The sequence below is a fragment of the Lissotriton vulgaris genome, chromosome 1_1 (genome assembly GCF_964263255.1).
Source record: "Lissotriton vulgaris chromosome 1_1, aLisVul1.2, whole genome shotgun sequence".
In the NCBI taxonomy this organism is placed as follows: domain Eukaryota; kingdom Metazoa; phylum Chordata; class Amphibia; order Caudata; family Salamandridae; genus Lissotriton; species Lissotriton vulgaris.
This window is the reverse complement of record NC_141685.1, coordinates 2,053,805,289-2,053,821,091: the sequence shown is the minus strand read 5'-3', so window position 1 is coordinate 2,053,821,091 and position 15,803 is coordinate 2,053,805,289. Positions and strand designations below refer to the sequence as shown.

The 15,803-nt window shown below is 46.9% G+C and overlaps 1 protein-coding gene across 1 annotated transcript in view; it reads left to right on the top strand.

The window, feature by feature from the left end:
* The window catches only part of LOC147751600 (solute carrier organic anion transporter family member 1A2-like), an 853,363-nt gene that overhangs the window by 226,576 nt on the left and 610,984 nt on the right, over positions 1-15,803 (top strand). Inside the window, exon 2 of the mRNA XM_086920549.1 lies at positions 8,279-8,399. Coding sequence (XP_086776675.1) covers positions 8,340-8,399 — 60 coding nt within the window. The 5' untranslated portion in view covers positions 8,279-8,339. The remainder of the gene's footprint in view (positions 1-8,278; positions 8,400-15,803) is intronic.

The window sequence follows — 15,803 nt, the reverse complement described above, 5'->3', positions numbered from 1 at the left end:
AATGAACACTTCAATTGAATGCTAAAAGAAGACTAGTAGTATTCTAGACGAATAGTATTTGAAGCTTAGTAGTATTCTGTTAGGGTTTATTTGCAGCTCTTGTGCTATTTCAAGAGCAAAATGAAGAGTAGTCGCATTGATTGTGACCACTATTTGAAGACTAGTGGTATTCTTTGTGAGCAGTATCTGAATACTAACTGAATACTAACCAAACACTAACTAAATACTAACTAAACACTAAATGCATACTAACTGAACACTAACTGAATACTAACTGAACACTAACTGAATACTAACTGAACACTAACTGAATACTAACTAAACACTAACTGAATACTAACTGAACACTAACTGAACACTAACTGAACACTAACTGAACACTAACTGAACACTAACTGAACACTGACTGAACACTAACTGAACACTAACTGAACACTAACTGAAGGGGGAGGGGTGGTGGTTCGGGAGGGGGTGGTGGTTAAGCATGGGCTGAAAATTTGTTCCGCTTGCGGATTTTCCGCAATTTCGCGATCCGCGAATCTCGCGAAATCGCAGTAAAATCCGCGAATCTGCAGGGGCGAATTTTCAGCCAAGCACTTACAGGGTTACAGCAGCAGGTGCAAAAGTTGAAGCTAATTTTTTGGAACCTTTTACAAAAGGGTTACAAAGAAATTAACTTCAACTTGGGCGCCTGCTGCTGTAAGCCTGTAAGTGCTTCCTATGTTTAGAAACAACAAGGGACCCAATTAGATCAGAGGGGACCTTTGGGGTAACGTTATTCAGACAACAGTGGTCCCATCTCAAGGGAATACATGAAAAATAAATATAGACACAATCGTAACTATATTGAATTGCAGACTTGTCCAGCCGGACAGTGGTCTAATATTTTACTTCTGAGGAATAGAGAAAAATATTACACAACAGTACACAATGTGGGGCACAAGCCTGTACCAAACTTACAATTGTGCAACTGACACACACTAATGACAAAGGAACAAGAGGGCTTGTAGGCACAAATGTGAGGTTCGAAGTACTTGAGTTACACAATGTCATAGTACATCACAACATAGTTTACACCTTTACATCAATTTATAACAATACAGTTTGTATAAGGTGTCTTTTAAGTCGACGGCGTTTCGATCTGTTAGCTAGATACACAGATCATCATCACGACATAATTCTTATGCCTAATAATTTGAAGCCTCTGATGCCGAGAACCGATATGATGCGGCTCGGCAAAAGTCATTAGTGCATAATGGCTCTTGGTGGGCACCCCGTCGGCGTGGTGGCCTGGTCCAGGGTGATTACAGCGTCTCGATCGTGGCGTCTGTATAGGTGTTTCCTGGCGCCTCGTTGCCTACTTGCAACTATTCTCTGACTCTGCTCTGACCCTTGAAGCAGGGTCAGAGAATAGTTACAAGTAGGCAATGAGGCGCCTGTCACGAAAATTAAACCTCAACAGGAAGCACTGACAGATATAAAAACAAGCATTTGCAATGCAATAGGTCTCGCATTAGGAAAGTTTGAGCTATTGGTCTTGTAAATGACAATTTTTTTTATTTATGTGTTGGTTTTGAAAATTGCTAAATTAATACCTTTGTCATTTACAAAGCCAATAGTTATAACTTTCGCAAATGTGACACCTATAGCATTTGTAATGCAACATGTTTTGTATTTACGTGACATAGATGTATTGATATTACAAATTACAATGGCTTTTAATTTTTTTAAATAATTAATACTTAAATAAAAGTGATTTTAATTTATAATGGCAATAGCTTAAACTTTTGTAAATAACTTTTGAGAAGATTATGTTCAGTGTATTTTATTGTGACGAAAATCCAAGAACAGAAGTGAAATATTAACATCTTTTTGTGACATTTGTAATAAAGCTTGAAACATTGAGAGAACATATTTGAACCAGTTGTTGTTGAATGGTTGCGCAGATTGATGCTGGGGTGGAGCTGAGTGGTGCTGTGGTGGTGCTGAGTGGTGCTGTGGTGATGCGGAGTGGTGCTGTGGTGATGCGGAGTGGTGCTGTGGTGATGCGGAGTGGTGCTGTGGTGATGCGGAGTGGTGCTTTGGTGGTGCTGAGTGATACTGGGATGGTGCTGAGTGGTGCTGTGGTAGTGCTGAGTGATACTGGGATGGTGCCGAGTGATGCTGGAGTGGTGCTGTGGTGGTGCTGAGTGGTGCTGAGTGACAATGTGGTGGTGCTGAGTGATGCTGTGGTGGTGCTGAGTGATGCTGTGGTGCTGTTGAGTGATAATGTGGTGGTGCTGAGTGATACTGGGGTAGCGCTGAGTGATTATGTGGTGATGCAGAGGGCAGAAAGGCACAAAAAGCAGTTAACAAAGGGAAGAAGGGCAGAAAAACAAGGGAAAAACGAGTCTAACAGAGGGCAGAAGGGCACAAAAAAACAGTCTAACAGAGGACAGAAGGGCAGAAAAACAAGGGAAAAACAAGTCTAATAGAGGGCAGAAGGGCACAAAAAATGAGTCTAACAGGGGGCAGAAAGGCACAAAAACGAGTCAAACAGAGGGCAGGAGGGCACAAAAATGAGTCTAACAGAGGGCAGAAAAACAAGGGAATAACATAGGGCAGAAGGGCACAAAAAACGAGTCTAACAGGGGGCAGAAAGGCACAAAAAACGAGTCTAACAGAGGGCAGAAGGGCACAAAAAAGGAGTGTAACAGAGGGCAGAAAAACAAGGGAATAACAGAGGGCAGAAGGGCAGAAAAAACGAGTCTAACAGAGGGCAGAAGGGCACAACAAACGAGTGTAACAGAGGGCAGAAAAACAAGGGAAAAACGAGTGTAACAGAGGGCAGAAGGGCACAAAAAAACGAGTGTAACAGAGGGAAGAAAAACAAGGGAAAAACGAGTCTAACAGAGGGCAGAATGAATCCCGCCCTGCGTGTTAGTCCACGAAGATGCCACCGTTTTGTGCAATACCACTACTCAACTGGAGTACGTGGCGGCGGTGGCGGTGGTTTGCGCAGGGGGGGATTTTCAGAGGGGGTCGCGCGCAGAGGTCAGTGATCTCTTGGGAAAACCCACTCTTCGGACTAATGATCAATATACTTAGAAACTCTGAATACATTGGATAATGTCTGTTTTGGTAGATTTGTTTTTCTCAGTTATGTATTTCACTTTTTTGCCCCAGGCTTCTTATTCCGCAGTGCTTAATTTGTACCGTGATTGCTGGTGGTGGGTATTAGCACTTATTTTTGGAGACTGGGACACATTTTTCATCATTAGCCTTTGCTTCAGTGCAAATTAGAGAAAAACAGAAGAAGAGAGGAAGACAGGAAGGAAAAGAAAGATACAACAAGCATTTGCAATGCAATCGGTCTCGCCTTTGGGACCTTATATGTATTTAGCTATGCAGAACATTATCCTGGGTGCTGAAAGATTTACTATTCTTTAACATGGAGGAATTGTACCAGGAGACTCCTCCTCCGGCAAGTAGAGAGTAGCTCACTAAGGATCAAGAGGGTATGGGAAAAGAGGACTTTTAAGGAAATTGCACCTGTGAGTGCACTAACTCCAACGGTGAATGCCAAAGGAAACCTGCTTCATTGGAGAACAGAGCATGGCTAAAATAAAAGCATACAGTGTGCCAATATCTAGGATAGCTCTGGGGCATCTAATTGTTACTCTCGCTTGGTATTTTTTTTACCAAGAACGTTCGTGTCAAACTACAAAGAGTTATACCATCAAAGGAGCTCATCCACCAATACCAAACACTCAATCTATCAAGATTCCCCTCTGGGGCCTCACTGGGCCCCTTACGGGGTCACAGGTGCAGGGGGCACCCTAAAATGGTCAACCCTAAACTATTAATAGAATTTGTGCCGATCACAAGGAGAGATCCGAGCCTGTGCAATCAGTCTAAGACCTGTTCATAAGTTTTGCCCATTCCAAATGTAATGCTCTGACTCCAATATTAGAAATGACATCTTCTCATAATCTGGATTAGTGCAATACAAAAAGCACAGAGCTCAATAAAATATTTCCTTGCTTGCAGCCCTAATGCCCATTGCTGGATTAGTTTAGTAATATAATATTTCAGTCATCTGATTCACAAAGGCTCCTACATAAGTTGCCTTCCTGTAAAGGTTAGCACTATTGCTAATTATTCATAGTTATTTTAATGTTTCATACACCAGTGGTCAGGGACGTTTTTGTTCTAATCCAGATGTTAGGAAGGAAATCTCCTTTGTAAACCTCAAGATAACTGGTTTAAATACTGACATGGTGAACTCAGATACACTGAGACTGAATTGTAACTGGGAAATAATATAAAAAACAGTTTTCTTTTGCTGCCCTTCATAAGGCCTAAAAGAATACACAGAAAATGTATATTTGATTGAAATGCCATAAGGTTACTGGTGTCTAAAGATGCCACCATGTATTGTAGCAAGACACCACTAACACACAAACTGAGACACGCAGTGAGAAAGGCAGGTAGATAAGTGTAAGTGCAAACACACACATGCATACACATACTCTGACACGTATTCCTTCTTTTTTTGTGTGCATGCACTGTGCTGTATTCTGAACTCACAAATTTTACAGTGCTTTACTGCACAATAATTGATAAAAAAACACACACAACACATGGACATTAGCAGATCACATTTTCCTTGCGCACACGGAACTAGTACCATATGAACATCATGATTTCAAGATCCAAATGCAACCTGCATCAGCAGAGCAAATGTTCCCCACACACACACAGACTGCATACGCGCACTCTCAAGAGGAGACATAACATCCATCATATATATCCAATGATCTAAACAAGCGACATATTAGACTACAGATGCTAGATCAAAATGTAAGATTCCGGCGAAAATCAAGGACTCAGATATGCTAAAGAATAAACTATTGTTAACTGTTCCCCCACTGAAACTGCAGAGCTGCCTGTTCTATGACGAGATTCATACAACGAGCGAGCACTCCGCATCATACGTGCATACGGTGAGACCCGGCCCACTTAAAGCCCTGCCCAAGGGCACATTGGGTTACTTACTCTGTGAGTTAAGGCTGCAGCTGCTGACATCTGCGGTGACCTGTGGGTCACAAGTTTGAAAATAGGTAAAGCAAATCATTCTGTTGGGGTTGAAAAACTGAGTATCAATAGGTTTAATAATAGTGTAATTTGTTGTAAGCAGTGCTTAGAATCGGGCGACATACAGCGCTCGCTCAACTACCATTATGCACACTAAAAACAAAACAAAGGTACAGACTTCATGTCTAGTCCCATCTCTCTGGAGTGCTCCTCGTCACAGGACTGCACAGCATTGCGAAGCCACAGCTTCAACAAGAAATCGATCCACAAAGTATGTTCAGAATAAGCAGGCATGGAGCTCGAAAATTAAGTATAGGCTCATGGAAGTATGTTTATTTTTACAATAGTGTACTTCTATATTTTTAGTCAATATTGTTGTGATTTGACATTTTTGCCTTCAATATTTTGACATCCAGTCCGCGTTGGTCATTTTTCCTAAGGATTTGTTCATCATTTTGTGCCCCACAGGTCTGTATCTAACGTGTCTTTATCACCAGGTGGAATGCAAACAAGAGAGGAAATCGACAGGGAAAATTCGTGAAACAAACGCCCACTAAGAGAAAGTGTGTTGTGGTGAGGAGACCCTCTTTCAGAAGATGCCAATCATGCCCTCCAGATCGTTGATCAGACCTGTACCCAGGACAGCCTGATACTCCAAGGGCAGAGCTTTAATAGAGCATAAAAATTCACATTTCACAGCGCGCGCCTTCAGACCGCTTGCCTCGTTCTTTCGCACTAGATATGTTGGAGCTTATAAAAAATAAAGCATATATTTTCAAGCAACAGAAGAAAACTCTGCTCAGTATTTAATTATAGCCGGGATGCTTTTTTTAGCCCCGTTAGGCCTGTCACCCGCAAAAGGCACTGCAGGAATGTTACCACAACACTAGTGCCTGCAAGAGAGATGTATCCTCATGTTGAGCCTGTGTTGCAGGCAGAGCGCACTGGAGTCTGTTCTATCCTCTGGAAAAGTGCTGAAAATAACTGGGTTAATTTATTCAATTACATAAATGAAGGTAAAATTAAGAGTCGTGAGACTCAAGCTTAAAATATGGATGAACGTTCCTATTCAATCAGGGACGTAAAAATCAAAGTTAAAAACTAAATTAATATATGAATTAAATTCGTTGTGGGAAATAAGTAGTGTGAGAATCTCGGTGTAGAGTAAATCAAATATTTCTGAGAGCAGGAAGCAAAAACATAAGCATACATTAAATTCAACATGTAAAAAAGCTGTTTGTAGTAATGTGCTGGACGATTTTGCCCTGAACAAACCCAAGGCATTGCTGTGGCCCTGTATATAATTATTTTTAACGTGTAATGAAAGCACTAGCTCAAAAGCTGCACGTATTTCTCCTCTTGATCGACCCTGCTATGCTTTGGGAAAAACATGGTCAACATTTCATATCATATTCAAGGCCCAGTGACACACTTTGTCATCTTTCTCCTACTTCCTATTCCTCTCGTATCTTTCTCCATCTCTCCTTTAACCATGCCAGCTTCTATCGACATCTCTCATCGGTGGCCCCAATTTCGCCCTTATCGTTTCTCTTCCCTCTGTGAGGGAGTACATATGGTTGTCCTGGGAGCTAGGGCACTCTATAGTAATAGTCTTCACACAAAGTTCCAATAATAAATCTTCTTTATTTGAAATAGTATTCAGCCAGTACAAACAAGGGTCCTGCGCTGCCTTAGACTCCAGCATAAACTAATCAGGCAGCATACTACATTCTACCTAGCTATTCTATTCTAAAAGCACAGTAAACTTCTAATTCTAATAACGCATTCTAAATGCAAAAACTATGTTACAACACACTCCCGTTTAAGTCAGTGATGACCCGGGCGGTGCAGGAATTCTGGGATTGTGACGCTAAATATGCACTCGACCTATTTCGATAATTAATACGGATAGTGGGGCAGCAAATGAGGGGGATGTTCGGCAGCTGGTGCGCCCTGTTACACCAGACCTTTAAAAGTGTTGACATTCGACTGGTGGTAGAGATCGTTTTGAAATTAACAGAAGTGAGACATTGTACGAGGCATGAGAGGGCGGCACACTGCAAATTACGAAGTGATGAAAGATTCCGTTAATAAGTTCTGTCACTCACATTGTACCATTCCACATTGTGAAAAATGTACGCCACTTACAAGCAAAAATAATCGGTCGCTGATCCCTCGCCACCAGGTGTCTTTTCAGCAGTATTCTGTCATAAACCAGCAACGCGGCGATTATAAGATTGCCTCACAGCTCATTCGCTTCACTTAGTCAAGCTGCACATTTCTTCCGCACAGATCCTTTAACACATTAAAGTCTCCTCCTCGTTTATTTTACGCGCTACTGATATTCTTATGAGTTATATTTATTTCTGCATTAAGATTCCTCTTTCAGTCAGCGCTCGTCCTTTCCCACAGAGTACTCACTCCGTACAATTTTTTCTTCACAGGATTCTTTCCGCTTGATTACTCCTTGGATGTGATCTCAAGCTTCGTAAATCAACTTGTTGATCCTCCAATTATGTTCGCAGGCCCTTGTTGTTGCCAGTCCTCGTCGCCAATTGTAGCGTAACAACACGACAGTAGAGGATGTGTTGTCACATTAAGATTTATTTCATATATACAAGGGCCCGCTAGGAGCGGAATTAACTATCAGTCACCACGGGAGTCAGCTGTCATCTAAACACAGATTACAGTGACGTCACCTAAATACCATATGAACATTCCAGGGTGACGCGGTGTGACGTTACATGAAGGAAAGAGAAAACATACTGAGAACATAACCTTTTGCCCCCACAACAAGTACAACATGTACGACACAGATTTAATTAAAATCTGTAGAAAATAATTAAATCCACCTCAGATGTTTGCATTTGAAAAACATTTTTAATACCTTCACGAAATCTAAACAATTATAGCTCGCTTTACAATGAGATATGTTCAATTAAAGGATCTTACTAGTTTAAACCGAGGCGTTTGTAACAGTGGTGATGGCATATTTCAGAAAATGTTGTGCATTGCTTGTGGTCGCTGAAACCCATTACTCGGGAATTATACATTAAAGCGCTGCTGTCTTATCACTTATCATTGTGGAAAGGGTTAATCTTCCCCAGTGCATGTAAATCTGGTCCCTTTTTGTGAATTTTGATTCTGAGTCTAGCTGTATTTTATATTATCTGTATATATAACGTCATGTTTTCTCTTTTAGAGTTCTACAACGAAAAGAAGAATACGTTAAATAAAAATCTGCACTTCCTCTAAAAATCAAGATGAAAGTTACAAACAAATCTACCTCAAAACGGAGAAGTTGGGGCATTTCAAAACTAAAGGTATTGACATTATATCAATAAAGTAGACACCTCTATGTAGAGCATTGTGTTGTGTGGAAAATAGCATGTTACAATGCATGCTCAATCAATCAATCAATCAATCAGTGACACTTATAAAGCGCGCTACATACCCGTAGGGTCTCAAGGCGCTGGGGGGGGGGGGGGGAGCCGCTACTGCTCGAACAGTCAGGTCTCCAGCTTCTTCCTGAAGGAGAGGTGGTCTTGGGTCAGGCGCAGGTCGGTCGGGAGGGAGTTCCAGGTCTTGGCGGCCAGGTAGGAGAAGGACCTTCCTCCTGTAGTCGCTCTTCGGATGCGGGGGACGGCGGCGAGGGCGTGGTTGGCTGATCGGAGGTGGCGTTTGGGAGCGTAGAAGTTGACTCGGCTGTTGAGGTAGCTCGGGCCTTGGTCGTGTAGGGCTTTGTGTGCGTGGGTGAGGAGGCGGAAGGTGATTCTTTTGTTGACGGGGAGCCAGTGAAGGTCTCTCAGATGTCCGGAGATGTGGCTGGTTCGTGGGATGTCGAGGATGAGTCTGGCTGAGGCGTTCTGGATCCGCTGGAGTCTCTTCTGGAACTTGGCGGTGGTACCGGCGTAGAGGGCGTTGCCGTAGTCCAGTCGGCTGGTGACGAGGGCCTGGGTGACGGTCTTCCTGGTCTCGGTGGGGATCCACCAGAAGATCTTCCGTAGCATGCGTAGGATGTTGAAGCATGCCGAGGAGACGTTGTTGACTTGCCTGGTCATGGAGAGGGAGGAGTCCAGGATGAAGCCCAGGTTGCGTGCATGGTCTGTCGGTTTGGGTGCGGTGCCCAGGGCGGGAGGCCACCAGGAGTCGTCCCAGGTGGAGGGAGAGGAGCCCAGGATGAGGACCTCCGTCTTGTCTGAGTTCAGTTTCAGGCGGCTGGTCGTCATCCACTCGGCTACCTCTTTCATCCCTTCGTGCAGGTTGGCTCTGGCGGCGGCGGGGTCGTTGGTCAGGGAGAGGATCAGCTGGGTGTCGTCCGCGTAGGAGATTATGCTGAGGTTGTGTTTGCGTACGATGGCCGCGAGGGGGCTCATGTAGACGTTGAAGAGGGTGGGGCTCAGAGATGATCCTTGGGGGACGCCGCAGATGACTTCGGTGGCCTCTGACTTGTACGGTGGTAGGCGGACTCTCTGTGTTCTCCCGTCGAGGAAGGAGATGATCCATTCCAGCGCCTTGTCCTGGATTCCGACGTTGCTGAGGCGCCGTACTAGGGTGCGGTGGCAGACCGTGTCGAATGCCGCGGAGAGGTCTAGGAGGATGAGGGCCGCTGTTTCTCCGTTGTCCATCAGGGCTCGGATGTCATCGGTGGCGGCGATGAGGGCGGTCTCGGTGCTGTGGTTGGCTCGGAAGCCGGACTGTGAGGGGTCGAGGGATCCGTTCGTCTCGAGGAAAGCGGCCATCTGCTTGTTGACGGTCTTCTCGATGACTTTGGCTGGAAACGGGAGGAGCGAGATGGGGCGGTAATTCTTGAGGTCGGTGGGGTCCGCTGTTGGTTTCTTGAGTAGAGCGCTGAGTTCGGCGTGTTTCCAGCTCTCGGGGAAGATGGTGGTGTCGAAGGATGTGTTGATGATGTCTCGCAGGTGGGGTGCGATGACAGCGTCGGCCTTGTTGAAGACGTGGTGAGGGCAGGGGTCGGTCGGTGATCCGGAGTGGATGGAGTTCATCGTGCGGATGGTGTCTTCGGTGCTGATCGGGGTCCAGGCGTGGAGGGTGGTGGTGGGGGGTGGTTGTTCGGTCATGGTGTGCGTTGGTTGGTTGTTGAAGCTGTTGTGTATGTCCGCGATCTTGTTGTGGAAGTATGAAGCCAGGGAGTTGCAGAGGTCTTGCGATGGGGTGATGTCGTTGTTTCCTGCGCTGGGGTTGGAAAGCTCTTTCACGATGTTGAAGAGTTCCTTGCAGTTGTGTGCGTTGTTGTCCAACCGGTCCTTGAATGCTGTTTTCTTGGCGGCGCGGATCAGCTGGTGGTGTTTCCGGGTGGCAAGTTTGAAGGAGGTCCTGTTGTCCGGTGTCGGTTCCCTTCTCCAGACTTTCTCGAGGGCTCGGCAGTTCTTCTTGGAGCTCTTGAGTTCGTCGGTGAACCATGGGGCTTTCTTGCTACCGGGTCTGCTGGGCGGGGTCCTCAGTGGGGCGAGTTCATCCGCGCAGTTGCTGATCCACTTCGTGAGGTTGTCGGCGGCCTGGCTGGGGTTCGCTGAGCTGGCAGGAGGGTGCTGGCTCAGGGAGGTGGCGAGCTGGTCTGCTGTGATCTTGTTCCAGCTTCTGCGGGCGGCCTGTTGCTGGTGGTGGTGGGTCGTTGTTTTCTTGAAGGTGAAGTGGACGCAGCTGTGGTCCGTCCATTGAAGCTCTGTGGCGTGGCTGAAGTCGATGTCCTTGCTGGATGAGAAGACAGCGTCGAGTGTGTGTCCGGCGAGGTGGGTGGGGGTGGACACCAGTTGCTTGAGTCCCAGGTTGGCGAGGTTGTCGAGCAGGGTGCTGGTGTTGCGGTCGTTGTTGTTCTCCAGATGGAAGTTGAGGTCTCCCAGGAGGATGTAGTCAGCGGAGGGGAGGGCATGTGGGCTGACGAAGTCGGCGATGTCCTCGCTGAATTGTGTGCTTGGTCCAGGGGGTCGGTAGATCAGGGTGCCTCTGAGGGTGGTGTTCGGGTTGGTGTGGATCTGGAAATGCAGGTGTTCGGCGGTGGTCAGGGAGTTGTCGGTGCTGGTCGTGAGACGGATGGTGCTCCTGTGGATGATGGCGATGCCTCCTCCCATCTGGTTGGCGTTTCGGTCCCTCCGGACGATCTTGTAGCCCTCTGGGATGGCGATGGCGATGTCGGGAGCTGAAGAGGCGTTCATCCAGGTCTCCGTGAGGAAGGCAACGTCTGGAGCTGTGGTGTCGAGGAGGTTCCAGAGTTCGATGGCATGTCTGTGGACGGAGCGGGTGTTGAGCAGGATGCATTTGAGGTGGGTGCTGCTGGTGTTCGGCTTGGTGGGTGCTGGTGCGAGGCAGGTCCGGATGCAGGTGAACTTGCAGGCGTGGCAGCTGAAGGGTCCGTGGGTACGTCGTGGAGAGGCTTGATGGCATTCTGGGAGTCCGCCGGTGTTGAGAGCGGTGAGGGTGGCGGCGGAGTACGTCAGGCGGGTCGGTCGGGGTCTTCGTGGGCCAGGGGTCCTGGCACTGGGCGCGGTCCAGGCGCGGACGGGCGTAGACGGGCTTACCTTTGGCGCGCCTTCGGCGCACAATCGGCGCGCCCGCTGCGCGTGACCGCTGCGCGTTCGCACGGTCGCCATTTAAGGCGAAGTGCGCGGGTGGGCGGAGCAGCTGGGAGGCGGGAGCGGGGAGGGTACAGAATAGAAAAAGGGGCGGGGAAAAGCGGCGGTGGCGGGAAGGGAGGGCGGAGGGCGGCGAGGTAGGCGGACAACAAGGAAGGAAACCACAACACGGGGAAAATAAAAATTAAACAGAACGGGCACAAATTCTCGACAAAACAAGGAAAAGACCAAAGTTATACAAAACAGGCACAAATGTTAGACAAAACAAGGGCAAAAACAACCGCAGCGGCGCCAGCCGGCAATCGGCAAAACGAGGCAGCAGCGAGGCAGAGGGCAGGCAAGGGGCACACGCAGCAGCTGGTGGCCGTGCGGCGCGGGGGTGTCCCACAAGTGTGCCTTTTACAACCCGGTCGTTACAACGACTGCCTTGTTAGAACGGGATACCTTTACATCGCAAGTCACTAGATCGACTTTCTGTAGGGGGCGCGCTGGATTTAGAAATAGTATAACTTTCTATTCCAACTCCAGCCTCCGCAACAGTAGGGAAGGTGTTGGATAGTAAATGATACGCTTCCTTAGGTTAGAGTGCCCCCTACAGCAGGTCGATCTAATGACTTGTGATGTAAATGTATCGCGTTCTTACAACACTAGCGTTGTAACGACCGTGTTGTAAAGGTAACACGATGTAATGGCAGCGCTGTAAACGATGGTTCCAGTAGTGTGACTTATTTTCCTCTTTCTCAGTCAACCCCATATTTATCAGCTCTCAGATCAAATTACTGACTTTGCAAAGCGCTGGGCAGTCGTGACTATGTCTAAAGTGAGTGAGGACAAGATCAAAAGTTTAGAAAATAAAGCTGGATTGATGGCTCATTAGAAATGGGCTGAGCAAGGATGTCAGAGGTGAAGTTAAGAGAGGGAAACCTTTTTTTAAATTTAGATCTGAACACACGGAATGCATTCATTAACAGTGATGAATAAGTGGTTTTGCTCTGTTGGTTTTTCAATTTTGTGCTGATCGACCAGTGCAAGTTTTCATTTTCCTTCAGTTCAAATGTCACTTTTACTCTGTGTAAATATACATTTGCACTGCTGAAAATTTACATCAGTGAAAATGCTTATCAACAGTACAGAAGTGGTCTGTTACCGCTGAAGTGCATACAAAACCACGGGTGGCAACACCTACAAGTTCACTATGGGAGGTTAAGAGTGGTAATGTAGACGAAGGGGTAGAAGGAAGTGGGAGCATGGACACAGCCTTAGGAGAATGTGCGCTGAAGTGAGTCTTACAAGAAGGGTCGTGTAATTGTAATTTATATTTTATATAGCGCATTATCACCAACGGTCTCTAAGCGCTTGCTTTGGGAACCCGTCCTGGTTTTTCCCCTGTGAGATAACCCATACTGGGTACCCCCAAGGTGAAAGCCAGGCATCCCGCCGCGGGGGGCCATAGTGGGGATTAAGCAAGTTATTGCCCAGAGTTGCAGAGTGTGATCCTGTGATTCGAGCAAGCACCGAAGCGAGAATTATCGAGTCCATGGACATTTTGGGCTCAAGACCCTGCCGCGTCGGGAATTGAACCCTGGTCCCGGGTCTGACCTCTGCTTCATGGTCTGCCTCTTCTAACCATTGAGCCACACTTCTGCAGTTATGGAAGCGCCTACACTGTGGGCGGGAGACTGTTTAGGGTGGCAAGGAAAAGAAATAAAGAGCCATGTGAGTTCCAGATTTGACCCCCTCAGACATTCTGCTAATCCGTTCCATGTTTCATTCCGCCTACGGAATTTGCAGAATTTAGCAACTCCACATTGCTCTTGTAATACAGAATGCCAGCCAAATTTCGGTAATCGGCAAGTGGCAAACTTTTTTCCAAAAATGTAATGCGAGCGAGATTTGGCGTTCTCTGGTGCCGTTTTCTTCTGCAGGCGGTCAAGGTCAGAGGGATGCTTGTTGACTGCTCCACTCCAGCAGATTCTCTACTTGAGCAGTAGGAAAATCAACTCGAATGGCCCACTTCATGGAGCTGTTTGTGCATATTTTTCAGTGCTGTTCATGCTACTGATGCTAAAATGCAGTGTGAGGTGCACGAAATGCATATTTCCGCTTGTTGGCAGAACTCCATGGAACTTCATGGATTTTTTTATGCAGAGTGAAACTCTGCAAGATCTGCCCACCCATAGCCACTCTGGGGCAGATTTACAAGGCCCCTCTGCCGCCAGTACATCACTTTTTGTGAGGTACTGGTGGCGCAGGGGCTCCTCCATATTTACAAGTACAGGAAAAGCCACCCTGCGTTACTTATCCTCTCCTTGTAAATACGTCCCCTTCACACGCAGCAGTTTGCATTGAAGGGGTGTTCCATGGGTGTTGCTATGGGTGTTTCCACGTAACACCCATGGAACAAGACACATCACCAGATTTACGAGAAATCGTAAATCTGGAGATGCGTCTGAATGCTACGTCACCCTAGAGTTGGCGTAGGGAAGCGCAACCAGGAGAAATGTTTTCATTTCTCCTCTCTTTTAGGTCTCGCCTATGCAGCGCGCATACGCTGCTTAGGAAAAGACCTTTGGCAGCAATTGCTTCAGCTTTGCTGCCAAAAACGTGCACGCATTGCTTTGAATGCAACATGTGCACGTTTGGCGATTCCCTTGCGGGAGCGAGCTTTCAAACCTTGTGTTAATTACAAACACATGGTTCCTGTTCGCTCCCGCAAGGCAAACAGGTGCAGGCCCCCTCCTCTCTCCCCTCCCCCTGCTACCTCCTCCTCGCCTCATCTTTTTCTTTCCCCTTCAGCACCAGGTGCACGCTTGTTAATTGCTGGTGAGTCTACAGCCTACTTAAAACTCTGCTGCTCACAATGAAGCTTTAAAAAAATCGCCCGAATTGCAGAGCCAGTTTTTCTACTCTAGCTTGAAGGTCATGCTTCATTTCTTTAATCACTTGCAGTGAGGAAAAGCAGGTTTGCAGTGATATTTCAGAGGCCAGGGTGAGAAAAAAATATGGTAAGGTACTTTTGCCTTGTCTCGTACACCTGGGGCGTCATAGATAGGGACGGAAGTGGGGAAGAGGTGAAGTGCTGGAACATTCACCATCACCTCTGAAATTCTCACTGTTATGGAGCCAGGGTCTCCATTACATCTGGCTAGCAGAAGCTTTTCCTAACAGTGAAAGAGGGGTGTTGATGTAACGTTGTGTATAGAAAGAACACAGTAGAAGCCCTACAAACTATATTGCAAACAGAAGTCTGTGGCTTCCTGTCATGCAAAGGTAACTGCTTTTGGTCCGTCCAGTTGCACCAAGCACGTTATAACATAAAGGTAGGACGGTCGTTTCGGGGGCCTGCCTGACAGGGACTGTAAACAAGGCTTTATCTGCATGTCTTTTATATACTAGAGAGCAAATGTGTGCAGTTGCATCAGGGGCATAAATAAACAGCTTTGGGTTACAGTCCATGATTGGACTAAGCACACTCTACAAATTGGGCTTATTACATATAAGAAACCATGGCTGGACGAAATGACAGTCATCACTGGGTATTTCTCAATCCCTACCTCGGAACTGGCTGCCTTCTATGTGCGCAGTGTGAACACCAAAGTGTAAAAGCCGCAATGCGTCACAGCGTGAGCTCCCCCAGTACCTCTCCTGGGCCAACTCCCCTAGGCAGCATGCTGAGGGACTCACTGATAGGCAGTGGTACTGAGGTTTAGGGTCGGGGTCCGATGTAGTGGTCAGTGGCATGGTTCCCCGGGTCACCCACAGTGCCAGATCGTCTTTCAATTCCTTCCTTGACATCTTCTTTCAGGTGTAAACATGGAGCACTTAAAGGGTGAACAGGTCACGCCACGCGTAGCATGCTGCAGATCACAGGGTGCGGCGCCAACTCCTCTTTTTACAGCCTTCTCTCCACGCAGCCACCCATGTGTAAAATATTCTGCTCCCTTCTGCCCAGGTAACAATGGATTGGATACATGGAAAACCATTACAACATTACGTCTTGCGGTAAGATATTTCACAAGCATGAACACTGTGACATGAACACGGTGTCAAACGGGGTTCGAATTGATAGATATAATTCAGGAGAGTGATACACTGATCCACGTTTAGGGCGGCAGTCCTTCGCAGAGATGCCAG